At 40.3% G+C, this 14,010-nt stretch overlaps 1 protein-coding gene across 6 annotated transcripts in view; it reads right to left on the bottom strand.

The window, feature by feature from the left end:
- Positions 1 to 14,010, bottom strand: part of CCDC62 (coiled-coil domain containing 62) — a 44,373-nt gene that overhangs the window by 6,163 nt on the left and 24,200 nt on the right. For all 6 annotated transcript variants that reach the window (XM_043557459.1, XM_043557463.1, XM_043557462.1 and 3 more), the window contains 2 exons: positions 13,493 to 13,649; positions 9,829 to 9,954 (listed from right to left, as the gene is read on the bottom strand). In XM_043557459.1, the coding sequence (XP_043413394.1) occupies positions 9,829 to 9,954; positions 13,493 to 13,649 (283 nt within the window). The remainder of the gene's footprint in view (positions 1 to 9,828; positions 9,955 to 13,492; positions 13,650 to 14,010) is intronic.

Consider the following 14,010-nt stretch of genomic DNA (forward strand, 5'->3'; position numbering starts at 1 on the left):
AAAAAAAAAACAACAACCCTACAGAAGAGGTTAGGAGCCTGAGGCCATGAGAATGACTAGGAGTCGGCCGGGTAGATTATACTGAAAGACAGTTCTGCTCGAACACTTGTTTTGAAAATATGAATTTGTTCCAACACAGCCAATATATTAGGGAGCAATTTGGGCCTAATGTGAAGTTTGCATTTATTTACCTGCAATTTTGTCCACGAGAAATGCTAGGTAAATTGTGCCCAGTTGCCTGAGCCATGGCATGCCAGAATACAGACACACACCTGCACCCCTCAAACATCCACTGCCCTCCCCCAGTTTCCCCGTGTGTGTTAAAATCCACCCCATCCACATCTGCTGCTATAACTTCCCAGCCAAGTACCTTCTTCCCTCATCCCAGTGAATCATAAGCTGCCACCTCCCCAACACCCAATTCCACATGCAAACTTCAGGTCTTTCTCAAGATAAAGTGCCATATTGCTTACAGGACTTATCTATTTCTTAACGACTAAACATGTATAAAAACTGTCCTACCGGGGTGCCTGGGTGGCTCAGTCAGTTAAGTGTCTGACTTCAGCTCAGGTCATGATTTCGTGGTTTGTGGGTTCAAGCCCTACATCAGGCTCTGTGCTGACAGCTCGGAGCCTGGAGCCTGTTTCCGATTCTGTGTCTCCCTCTCTCTCTGCCCCTCCCCCATTCATGCTCTGTCTCTCTTTGTCCCAAAAATAAATAAACGTTGAAAAAAAAATTAAAATATATGTACTCTTTATTTTTTAAGTTTCATTTAAATAATGTCTATACCCAACGAAGGGCTCGAACTCACAACCCAAGATCAAGAGTCTCAGGTTCTTCCAAATGAGCCAGCCATTTGGAAGACTCTTTTTTTTTTTTTTTAAAGTAAGCTCTAGGCCCAATATGGGGCTTGAACTCACAACCCCAAGATCAGGAATCCAGGCGCCCCTTTTCTATAGTAAAGGATTAAATGATACGATCTAGTAGCAGGCCTAATATTTTGTAATTCTGAGCCAGTGCTAAGTATAAAGGGTATCTCAAGATACCTGTAATGACTGTAATGTGATCTGAAACCATCTGTGATCTCTACTAGGAACAAAGTCATAGGTATTGTGTACTCCTATGACTTGTTTCCTATATCCAGAATTGAAGGAAGTGCTAAATTTCAATCAGAGGTTAATTAAAATAAGCTTATGTGTGTTTGTTATTCACATCAAAGGTTGTGGATCCCCTGAATTCTATTCAACAAACTCTGGTTAAAAATCTCTGCCTAACAAATCCAAAGAGGAAAAAAAGGAGATGGATAATTAGCCGCCAGGGGGTAGGGGAGAGGGAAGGGGGAGGGACTGCTAATGGGTACGGGCTTTCTTTGGGGATGACGAAAATGTTCGAAGTTAGATTATGGTGACAGTCGCATACTTTGTAAAATACACTAAAACCACTGGATTGTACACTTCACATAGAAGAACGTGATGGTATATACATTATATCTCAGTAAAGCTGTTAAAAAAAACCCTTACGAATACTTAAAAATACTTTCTGCCCCCTTGTAAAATAAATTGCTTCACTAATGCTTCAAAGAATCTGTCAAGAAAAAAAGTCTTTCTTCCCAGAAAACACCACAAAGTCCATTAAGGTTTCTACTTTGAAAAGCTTATGTGGGATACATGGTAGATATTCTTTTAAAAATCACTTTTTTTGGAGCCCATTCTTCTTTTTTTTAATGTTTGTTTATCTATTTTGAGAGAGAGAGCGTGCATGAGCGGGAGAGGGACAGAGAGAGAGGAGAGAGAGAGAATATCCCAAGCAGGCTCTGCGCTGTGAGCACAGAGCCGAGGCAGGGCTTGAACTCAAGGTTATGAGATCATAACCTGAGCTGAAATCAAGAGTTGGACGTTTAACCGACTGAGCCCCCCAGGTGCCCTGGAGCCCATTATTCTTTCAGGCAATCTTTGTGACTACCTGTTGAAGCTCATGGCAATGAGCATGTTGATTCTAAAATGGTTAATGGTCTTGGGGTGCCTGGTAGCCTCAGTCAGTGAAGTGTGAGACTTGGTTTCGGGGTTGTGAGTTCGAGCCCCATATTGGGTGTAGAGATTACTTAAAAATAAAATCCTTAAAAAAAAAGCAATAAAATAAAATGGATAATGTTTGAGTTTCAGATCATCTGTGTCACATGGAAACCACTCCTTGGAACTCTGAATCTACCAAAACACCAATGTGATGAGGAACCAAGCAAGCGGTGCCCCCAGAGAGTATTTCATGGAACAAGGCAAGGACGTCTGCATTCACTTTTCTGTCCAACACTGATCTGGAGGTCTTAGCCAGAGCGATAAGGTAAGAAAAAGACATAGGGCATACAGATCAGAAAAAGATATTCTTTGTTCACAAATGACATGATTGTCCATGTAGAAATCCCTAACCACCTATAGAAAACCTACCAGCATAGGTGAATTTAGATAGGGGCAATTTACAAAAAAAGAGTCAACTGCAGTTCTTTATACCATCAGCAATTAGTGAAATTTAAAGTGCCATGTATAATAGCAGCAATAAACAAAATATTAGCAATACATTTAACAAAAGCAAGACGCCTACGAAAACTACAAAATAAGAGAAATGGAGGAAGGCCTTTTATTTAGGTCTATAAACAAACAAACAAACAAACAAACAAACAAACAAACTATATGGAGATATACTCTGTTCACAAATGTCAATTCTTCCCCAAGTGATCTATAAATTCAATGAAATCACAATATCCAACTGTATCTTTGTAAAAATTGACAAGTTGACTCTACAACTCCCATGGACCTGCAAGAGATCTAGAGTAGACAAAGCAGTTTTGCAAAAAAAAAAAAAACGAAGTAGAGCATGTATACTACCTGATTTCAAGACCCTCCACAGTTATATAATCAACACAGCGTGGCATAAGGAGAGCTACCAGATCAACAGAACTGATTGGAGACTCCAAAAACAGACCCTTGCATATACGGTCAACTGAGTTTCAACAGAGTTGCCAAAAGTAATTCAACTGGGAAGGGCAGTCTTTTCACCAAATGGTGCTGGAACTGGATACCTATGTGAAGAAAAATCCTCACTTCATACCATCTGCAAAAATTAAATTGAGATTAACCATAGACCTAAACAGAACCTTAGAACTTTCAGGAGGAGACCATATTTACAACCTTGGGGCAGATTTCTCAGGACACAAAAACTGCCACTTAAAAAAAATTTGATAAACTGGACTTCATCAACATTTTATATTTCTGCTCTTCAAAAGACACTTAAAATAAAAAGGCAAACCACAAAGTGGGAGAAAATATTTGCAACATATCTGACAAAAGACAGAGGCCTTGTGTGCAGAGTATATTAAGAACCCTTACAACTGAATATAATAAAGGAAACAACTCAAACTTAAAATGGGCAAAAGACTTGAACAGACACTTCACAAAAGTATATAAAGAGCCAATAAGCACACAAAAAGATGCACATCATTAGGTTATCAGGAAAATGGAAATTAAATGGCAACCACATGAGGGCACCTGGGTGGCTCAGTCCATTGTGAGTTCCGGGGCCCCTGCCCCATACTGGGCTCTCTGCTGTCATCGGGGAGCCCGCTTCAGATCCTCTGCCTGCCCCTCCCCCACTCACGCTCTGTCAAAAAACAACAACAAAATAATAAATGGCAACCAGATGCCACTTCACATTTATCAGGATGGCTAAAATCAAACTGACAAGGGGTGCCTGGGTGGCTCAGTCGGTTGGGCGTCCGACTTTGGCTCAGGTCACGATCTCGCGGTCCGTGAGTTCGAGCCCCGCGTCGGGCTCTGGGCTGATGGCTCAGAGCCTGGAGCCTGCTTCCGATTCTGTGTCTCCCTCTCTCTCTGCCCCTCCCCATTCACACTCTGTCTCTCTCTGTCTCAAAAATAGATAAACGTTAAAAAAAAAAATCAAATCAAATCAAACTGACAAAACCAAGCACTGGTGAGGATGTGGAGCACCTGGAATGTTCATACACTGCTGGCAGGGATGCAAATGGTACATACCACCCTGAAAAACACTTTGGCAGTTTATTAAAAAGTTAAGCATGCACCTGTCCTATAACTAGTGATTCTATTTCTAGGTATTTTCCTTAGAGAAATAAAAACAAATTTCCATTTTACAAAAGGGTTATATAAAAAATGTTCAGGGCGCCTGGGTGGCTCAGTTGGTTAAGTGACCGACTTCAGCTCAGGTCACGATCTCGCGGTCCGTGGGTTCGAGCCCCGCGTCGGGCTCTGGGCTGATGGCTCAGAGCCTGGAGCCTGCTTCCGATTCTGTGTCTCCCTCTCTCTCTGCCCCTCCCCCGTTCATGCTCTGTCTCTCTCTGCCTCAAAAATAAATAAACGTTAAAAAAAATTTAAAAAAAAAAATGTTCATAGCAGCTTTATTCATTATAGCCCCAAACTGCAAACAACCCACGTGTCCCATCAACAGGTGAATAAACAAACTGTGGTCTCGTCATACAATGGAATACTGATCGGCAATAAAAAGGAGTGAAGTACCAGTATACACAACAACATGGACAAATCTCAAAATAGTTCTATTGAAAGAAGCTAGACAAAGAGTACATATCATGACTACATTTATACGAAGTTCTAGAATAGGCCAACTATTCTTCCATGATCAAAATCAGAGCAGTAGCTCCCTGGAGTAGGGGAAAGGGGGAGTCCATGCCAAAGAACATGAGGGAACTTTCTGGGGTGATGGAAATGTTCTATATCTTGACTGGGATATTGGTTAAATGAGTGTATATACATTTATCTAAACTTACTGAACTAACGATCTGTGTTGGTTTTCATTAAGGAATAAGTACTTAGGCATTAAAGTCTACAAAGTTGACCTTATTTTATTTCATTTTTTTAATTCAAGTTAGTTAACATACAGGGTAGTCTTGGCTTCAGGAGTAGAATCCAGTGAGGGGCGCCTGGGTGGCTCAGTTGGCTAAGGAGTAGAATCCAGTGATTCATTTCTTACATGTAACACCCAGTGCTCATCCCGAAAAGTGCCCTCCTTCATGCCCCTCACCCATTTAACCCATCCCCCCACAACTTCCAGCAACCCTCAGTTTGTTCTCTGTATTTAGGAGTCTCTTATGGTTTGCCTCCCTCTCTGTTTTATCTTATTTTTCCTTTCCTTCTGCTATGTTCCCTTCTGCTATGTTCATCTGTTGAGTTTCTCAAATTCTACATATGAGCAAAATCATATGATATGTCTTTTTCTGACTTATTTCACTTGGCATGATACCCTCCATTTCCATCCACATTGTTGTAAATGGCAGGATTTCATTCTTTTTCATTGCCAAGTAATGTTCCCTCATGCGTTTGTGCGCGCGTGCGTGTGTATGTATACATACCACATCTTCTTTATCCATTCATCAGTCAATGGATATTTGGGCTCTTTCCATAAATAATTTGGCTATTGTTGATAGCGCTGCTATAAACATTGGGGTGCATGTGCCCCTTCAAATCAGCATTTTTATATACTTTTGTATACTTTGGATAAAATCCTAGTAGTTCAGTTGCTGAGTTGTATGGTAGTTCTATTTTAATTTTCTGAGGAACCTTCATACTGTTTTCCAGAGTGGCTGCACCAGTTTGCATTCCCACCAACAGTGCAAAAGGTTCCTCACCAACATCTGTTGTTTCCCGAATTGTTAATTTTAGCCACTCTGACAGGTGTGAGGATGTATGTCATTGTAGTTTTGATTTGTATTTCCTTGATGATGAGTGATGTTGAGCATCTTTTCAGGTGTCTGTTAGCCATCCGGATGTCTTCTTTGGAAAAGTGTCTATTCATGTCTTCTGCCCATTTCTTCACTGGATTATTTGTTTTTGGGGTATTGAGTTTGGTGGGTTCTTTATAGATTTTGGATACTAACCCTTATCCATTATGTCATTTGCAAATATCTTCTCCCATTCCATTGGTTGCCTTTTTTTTTTTTTTAATGTTTATTTTTGAAAGAGAAAAAGAAGGACAGGGCAGGGGAGGGATCCAAAGCAGGCTCTGTGCTTACAGCAAAGAGCCGGATGCAGGGGTCAAACTCACAAACCACAAGATCATGACCTGAGCAGAAGTCAGAAACTTAACCAACCGAGCCACCCAGGCGCCCCTCTGTCGGTTGCCTTTTAGTTTTGTTGATGGTTTCCTTTGCTGTGCAGAAGTGAGGCCATTTTTGCTTTTACTTCTCTTGCCTCTGGAGACATGTCAAGTAAGAAGTTGCTGTGGCCTAAATCAAAGAGGTTGCTGCCTATTTTCTCCTATAAGATTTTGATGGTTTCCTGTCTACACTTAGGTATTTCATCCATTTTGAGTTTATTTTTGTGTATGGTGTAAGAAAGTGGTTCAGGTTCATTCTTCTGCATGTCGCTGCCCAGTTTTCCCAGCACCACTTGCTAAAGAGACTGTCTTTCTTCCGTTGGATAGTCTTTCCTGCTTTGTCAAAGATTAGTTGGCCATACATTTGTAGGTCCATTTCTGGGTTCTCTATTCTGTTCCATTGGTCTGAGTGTCTGTTTTTGCACCAGTACCATACTGTCTTGATGATGACAGCTTTGTAGTATAGCTTGAAGTCCAGGATTGTGATGCCTCCAGCTTCAGTTACCTTTTTCAAGATTGCTTTGGTTATTCGGAGTCTTTTCTGGTTCCATACAAGTTTTAGGATTGTTTGTTCTAGCTCTGTGAAGAGTGCCGATGTTATTTTGATAAGGATTGCATTGAATATGTAGATTGCTTTGGGCAGTATTGACATTTTAACGATATAAGTTCTTCCAATCCATGAGCATGGAATATTTTTCCATTTTTTGTGTGTCTTCTTTCTTTCATAAGCTTTCTTTCATAAGGTTTCCATTTTTTGTGTGTCTTCTTTCTTTCATAAGCTTTCTTTCATAAGGTTTTCAGCGTGTAGATTTTTCGCCTCTTTGGTTAGGTTTATTCCTACATATTTTATGGTTCTTGGTGCCAGTTTCATTCTTTTGCATGTTGCTGTCCAGTTCTCCCAGCACCATTTGCTAAAGAGACTGTCTTTCTTCCATTAGACACTCTTTCCTGCTTTGTCGAAGACTAGTTGGCCATATATTTATGGGTCCATTTCTGGGTTCTCTATTCTTTTCCATTGATCTGAGTGTCTGTTTTTACACCAGTACCATAGTGTCTTGATGAGTACAGCTTTGTAATACATCTTGAAGTCCAGAATTGTGATGCCTCCAGCTTTGGTTTTCTTTTCCAACATTACTTTAGCTATTCAGGGTCATTTGTGATGCCATACAAATTTTAGGATTGTTTGTTCTAACTCTGTGAAGAATGCTGGTATCATTTTGATAGGGATTGCATTGGATGTGTAGATGCTTAGGGTAGTATCAACATTTTAACAATATTTGTTCTTCCAATCCATAAGCATGGAATGTTTTTCCATTTCTTTGTGTCTTCTTCAGTTTCTTTCATAATCTTTCTATGGTTTTCAGCGTATAGATCTTTTACCTCGTACAAAGCCGATTTTAAAAGAATTTCAGTGTTCGTACAGACCTTTTTTTATTTTAGTTTTTTGGTCAGGGACACAAAGAAGTTTAACTCTGTGGCTTTCATATATCTTTATGCACACAGCACACCCAAGTAATGTACCTGGAATCTTAAATTTAAAGCCTCAGTTCTAAGCTCTTATTTTAGAGATTAGGAAACTGGAACCCCAGTATCCCGATTTCAAGTTCAATGCTCTTTTCACTATTTATATTAAGGCTATAAAATCCACAAAGCAACTTACATCATTGCTACTGAAATGTTACTGGGCTCAGAAAAAGCAGTTAAAATTAACATGTAAAACACTCCCCCAAAAGAATGACAGATTTAGAATGAGTATGTTGTAATTGCTAATGAAATAATAGCTCTAAGTAACAGTAATCAAAGAATGCTAAAATCATTAAGTGAACTTTATAAATATAAAAGCTCGGGCTGACCAACTCTTGAACTTCCAATGAACCTTTACATCCACAGGTGGCACAACCAGAGATCCGGGTCCTCCTGATGTGATGGATAGGCAGAGACAGCGTCGCCAGTGAGGCAGTGATGCCAAAAGGAAAACACCAAATTGATCCCAAGTCTAACCAAGTCACTAGATCTAAATACCAGTTCTTAGGAATCATGGAGGACACAGGAATGTGTTAAATAACAATGAGGACAATTAGCAAGATCCAGAATGTGGGAAATTCTACAGGACAAATCACCCAGTGTTTCTTCCACAACTAAATGGCAAGAAGAAAAAAAAAAAAAAACAAAACAAAACAAAGGGAGAAGAAGAAGAAAGAGGAAGAAGAAAAAGGAGGAAGGAAGATGGTGAAGGACCTGCCAGTGATTGAGACTTTATTTCTATTTATTTATTTATTTATTTATTTATTTATTTATTTAGTAAACTCTACACCCAATGTGGGGCTCGAACTCATGAGCCTGAGATCAGGAGTAGTGTGCTCTTTTGACTGAACCAGCCAGATGCCCCTTAGGACAGACTTTTTTTTTTTTTAATCTTTTTTTTTTTTTAACGTTTATTTATTTTTGAGACAGAGCATGAACGGGGGAGGGGCAGAGAGAGAGGGAGACACAGAATCGGAAGCAGGCTCCAGGCTCTGAGCCATCAGCCCAGAGCCTGACGCGGGGCTCGAACTCACGGACTGCGAGATCGTGACCTGGGCTGAAGTCGGACTCCTAACCAACTGAGCCACCCAGGCGCCCAAGACAGACTTTAAAGGACATATCCAAATGCCAAGTATGGACCTTGGTTGATTTAAATAAAGAGTAAAAAGGCATTTTTCAGATTAATGGGGAAAACTTATGGTCTAGTCATTAGGTTGATATTAACAAGTTATTGTTAACTTGGCTGGGTATGACAGTGTTAAAACTATTTTTTTTTAATGCTTATCTGTGAAAGATACATAATAAACTTAAAAAAAAATTTTTTTAATGTTTATTTTTGAAAGAGAGAGAAAGATACAGCGGGAGAGGGCCAGAGAAAGAGGGAGACACAGAATCCAAAGAAGGCTCCAGGCTCTGAGCTGTCAGGACAGAGCCTGATGCAGGACTTGAACCCACAAACTGTGAGATCATGACCTGAGCCGAAGTTGGATGCCTAACCTACTGAGCCACCCAGGTGTCCCTGGGTTATTATTTGTGTTTGTTTTCTCTTGTTGTTGTTGTTTTTAATGTTCATTTACTTTTGAGATAGAGGGAGAGTGCGAGTGGGGTAGGGGCAGAGAGAGAGGTAGACAAAGGATCCGAAGCAGGCTCTGCGCTGACGGCAGAGAGCCCAATGCGGGGCTCGAACTCATGAACCGTGATCGTGACCTGAGCCGAAGTCAGACGCTTAACTGACTGAGCCACCCAGGTACCCCACATAATGAAGTTTTTATGAGTGAAATGATATGATGTCTAGGATTTGCTTCAAAATGCTAAGAAAACATGTACGGATAGGGGAAGATAAAAATGGCAGAACATTGAAGGTCTGTGATTTTAATATTCTTCCTACTTCTGTATTTGAAGTTTTCTATAGTAAAATATATAATCTTATATCCCAAGAATTTATATTCATACGCCCAGGTAATTAGAAAGAGGAAGTTGGGGCACGGTGACTTTTTTGTGTGATTTTTCCCTTGTCCTCGAAGCCAGTGTGCTATCTCTCTGTCTCAGAGACATACAGGAACTTTCCTTCTAGCAGAAAGGGGTGCCAGACCAGTGACATCTGCGCGGGAGTACTCAGTGGAGTATTCGGATACACAGAGGGGGGTCAAAGGAAAAGTAACCACATACATTATTGGCACTGCTGCTGAAACTCTCAGAGCTGATGGGGAGCAGGGTACTCAACTCCAGGTCCGTAACCATCTGCCGAGACTCTGCCAGCAAACGCTGGAGCTTGCTTGTGGGCGAAAAGTCGTCCTAGGAAGACAACACAACGTAAGCATTCAAGAAATCAAGAAGCGTTTTGAAATGTTTATGTTTACAAGCACAGTGTGATAAACACAAATGTTAACCACCCACTAATGTTCATTTGACTTTAGGCATTACATATCAAAGCTGGACATGAAATACTAGAAGAACCAAATTCCATTTATTTCTTAGAACCTACCTTGCTAAATAATTTGACTTCAACAGACCTTACAACTAATTAAGTAACATCCATGCGATAAAAAGAATCCTAGGCTGGGGCCCCTGGCTGTGTCAGTAGGTAGAGCGTGCAACTCTTGATCTTGGGGTTGTAAGTTGGAGCCCCACACTGGGTGTAGAGATTACTTAAAGATAAAATCTTTAAAAAAACAAAAATCCTAGGCATTGTTTAACTCTCCTAAATTAACTTTCCAAAGTCATAATTATCATGCTGATTAGTATTTCAAAATACTTGCAAAATGTAATTTTAACATTAAACGCTTGTAAGCTTTTAAGGGGCACCTGGGTGGCTCAGTCAGTTAAGCGTACGAGCTCAGGTCATGATCTCACTGTTTGTGAGTTTGAGCCCCAAGTCGGGATCTGTGCTTACAGCTCAGAGCCTGGAGGCTGCTTCAGATTCTGTGTCTCCCTCTCTGTCTGCCCCTCCCCTGCTGGTGCTCAGTCTCTCTCTCTCTCTCTCAAATAAATAAACATTAAAAATTTTTAAACAAATAATATAAAAATATGTGGATATGTGCCTTAATTTGTTCTTGTTTAATTTTCAACTTTGGCATCTAAAGTTTTAGCATGACAACCACTCTTGAAAGTACCTAGACTATTTTTTGCTAAGAAAAGTGAAGTCTAATGTTCCAGGAACAAAGATGATCACTACTGACCTGGATTTAGAAGACATTTAATAAATACCAGCTGAGTGAATACATCTGTGTGTGTGAGCACATGCTCGTGCACACACATACACACACACACACACACAAATATATACATATATATGGACAACATAAGCATGCAATACATATACTGCCTCAAAAAATAGGTACCAACCCTGAAAAAAAGGTCTCACAAGAACTGAAAACGTAGTAACTAACATTTCCTCTCATACTAACAGCTTTGAAAAAATTAACATCTCTGAGGGGCACCTGGGGCCTCAGTCGGTTAAGTGTCTGACTTCAGCTCAGGTCATGATCTCATGAGTTGAAGCCCTGCGTTGGGCTCTGTGCTGACAGCTCAGAGCCTGGAGCCTGCTTCGGACTCTGTGTCTCTGTCTCTCTCTGCCTCTCCCCTACTTGTGCTGTTTCTATCTCAAAAATAAACATTTAAACAAATGTTTAAAAATTAACAGCTTTGAGGTATAATCAACATATAATTAACTACACAATTAAGTTGGGGTATCTAGGTGGTTCAGTCGGTTGGGTGTCCGACTTCAGCGCAGGTCATAATCTGGTGGCTTGTGAGTTCAAGCCCTGCATTGGGCTCTGTGCTGACAGCTCAGAGCCTGAAGCCTGCTTCGGATTCGGTCTCCCTTTCTCCCTGCCCCTCCCCCACTTGCGTTCTGTCTCTGTCTCAAAAATAAATGTTTTAAAAAACTACAATTAAGCTACATAATATGCTGAGTTTTACCTATGTACACAGCCCTGACACCACACCCACAACGGACAGGGAAGCAAACCTATGCCCCCTGGGAATTCCTGCTGGAGTCGGTCCACCCATTCCCAGCCAACACTGACCTGTCTTCTGTCACCAGAGACTAGTTTGCCTTTTCTGGAATTTTATATAAACACATTCATATTTTTGTCTATGTGGCATCTTTCATTCAGCATAATCATCTTGAGATTCACCTGTGCTGTGTATCGTAAGTAGTTTATGCCTTTGTACTCCTGAGAAGTACCTCACTGCATGCGGGCATCATTTTGTCTATTCACCTACTGATGTATATTTGGGTTGTTTCCAGTTTTTCAGTTAATACAAATAAAGCTGCTTGAGTATTCACGTGCAAGTCTTTGTATGGACGTGTTTCCATTGCTCTAGTGGAATAGCTGGGTCATATGGTACATGTATATTTAATTTTTTAAGAAACTACCCAAGTGCTCTTCAAAGTGAATTTTCTTTTCCCACCACCAGTGAATGAAAGTCCCAGTTGCTCCAGATTCTAGTCAACACTTAGTATGGTCAAGTTTTAACAAAGAGAACACCCATCAAATACCCATTAGGGGCCAGGCCCTAAAATATCTCATTTAGACCAAGCAAGTGTAATGTTATTATTGCATATTTGCAAATGAAGAAACTGAGGCTCAAAGGAAGTAAATAACTTTACTGAGGTCATTGAGCTAAGACAAAGCAAAACAAGGACGTGAACCCAGATCAGTTTCATAGCCTGGTATCTTCCCCAAGTAAAGCCAGAAGTAATTAAGTTCACTTCAACTTATTTTCACTCTGACAGAGCTGTAATGCGGATCCCATTTATGGGGAAGGCACCGGCTCACGTGTGACAGTGACAGTGCAGTAACAACCTCACTGACCATCAGGAGGGGCATGAACAAACTGATTTATTCAATCAATAGACTACATATTGATCAGCAGTCAAAATGAAGGGACTAAGTCTTCAAGTATCAGCATGGATAAATGTCACAAAATACTCACACAGTTGGAAAAATCATCACAAAAGGATAGAGACAGTCTTTTACCACTTACACACATTTTAAATACACACAAAACATTATGTAATGTTTAAATATATGTTTTTAAGTAGTAAAAGCATAAGAAAAAGCATGAATGCAACTTCAGGATAGTGATTAACTGGTGGGGGGAGTGGGCGAGGGGAGAAGGCACGTGGGACCCACACTTTATCTGTAGTATTTCATTTCTTGAACAAGAAAAATAAAACAAATGTGACAAAGGTAAACATGTTAAATCTGAATGTAGGTGCACAATTGCTTGTTACAGTCTTTTTTGTTATATTTAAAATATGTGTATGCACATATATATGTAATATGTATGTATCTATCAGTCACCAGGAGGGCCTGAGGGACATCTGGCCTGGAGTTAACTCTATAGAATAACATTTATTTTTTATGTTTTTTAAAATTTATTTTGAGAGAGAGAGAGAGAGAGCACATGTGTGAGCGTGGGAGGAGCAGAGAGAGACGAGACAGAGAGACAGAGAGACAGAGAGAGAGAAAAAATCCCAAGCAGGCTCCACACTGTCAGCATGAGTCTGTTGTGGGGCTTGAACTCACAAACGGTGAGATCATGACCTGAGCCGAAACCAAGAGTCATACACTTAACCAACTGAGCCACCGAGGCACCCCTATAGAATAATATTTAAAGGAAATAGAAGGTGAGTAACTGTGACTTCAGTTAAATGATATAATTAAAGTCCCATAGTTTAGAAAAAAAACAAAACAAAACAAACAACAACCCTGAAGAATGACCAAAATTAAGCACACGAACCACAGTACTACAGGAGAATTAAAAGCATGCTGGGGAGGAGTCTCGCTTGAATGAGCTGGGTATCTCTAAGCAAAATACAAACCTTCTCATTGGACAATGGTGCCTCTTTGTTGAATAACAAAATCTTAGGTGAGTTCTTTGTATCAGGAGAGGGCCCTGTCTCTATCAATCTCTCATCCTCTCGTGCCGCAGATTTTGAAGCACCCAAACAGTGGGAATGCTGGATGGCAAACTGCTCACTACAAACGATAAAACCAAACGGGACAGACATCTTAAAGCGGTAGCAAACATGCGTCACCGATACTCTTACACTTCAAACTATCTCAACAGGAAAAAAGTTGTTTTTGTTTTTAATGAAGAAGCTCAAGTTTGAGTAGAACATTAGAGATTTGAAGAGAATAATTGAGTAGAATATTATCAATTAATGCATACCCTTTGCAGTCAGAATTAAAACAGAATTCTTTGAGGGTAACAACAGAATAGGGAATTTCCATCCCCCTTCCAAAAAGAAAGAGGGAAGGGAAGGGGAGGGGAGGGGAGGGGTGGGGAGGGGAGGGAAGGGAAAAAGAAAAGAAAAGAAAAGAAAAGAAAAGAAAAGAA

Source organism: Prionailurus bengalensis, chromosome D3 (assembly GCF_016509475.1).
Source record: "Prionailurus bengalensis isolate Pbe53 chromosome D3, Fcat_Pben_1.1_paternal_pri, whole genome shotgun sequence".
In the NCBI taxonomy this organism is placed as follows: Eukaryota; Metazoa; Chordata; class Mammalia; order Carnivora; family Felidae; genus Prionailurus; species Prionailurus bengalensis.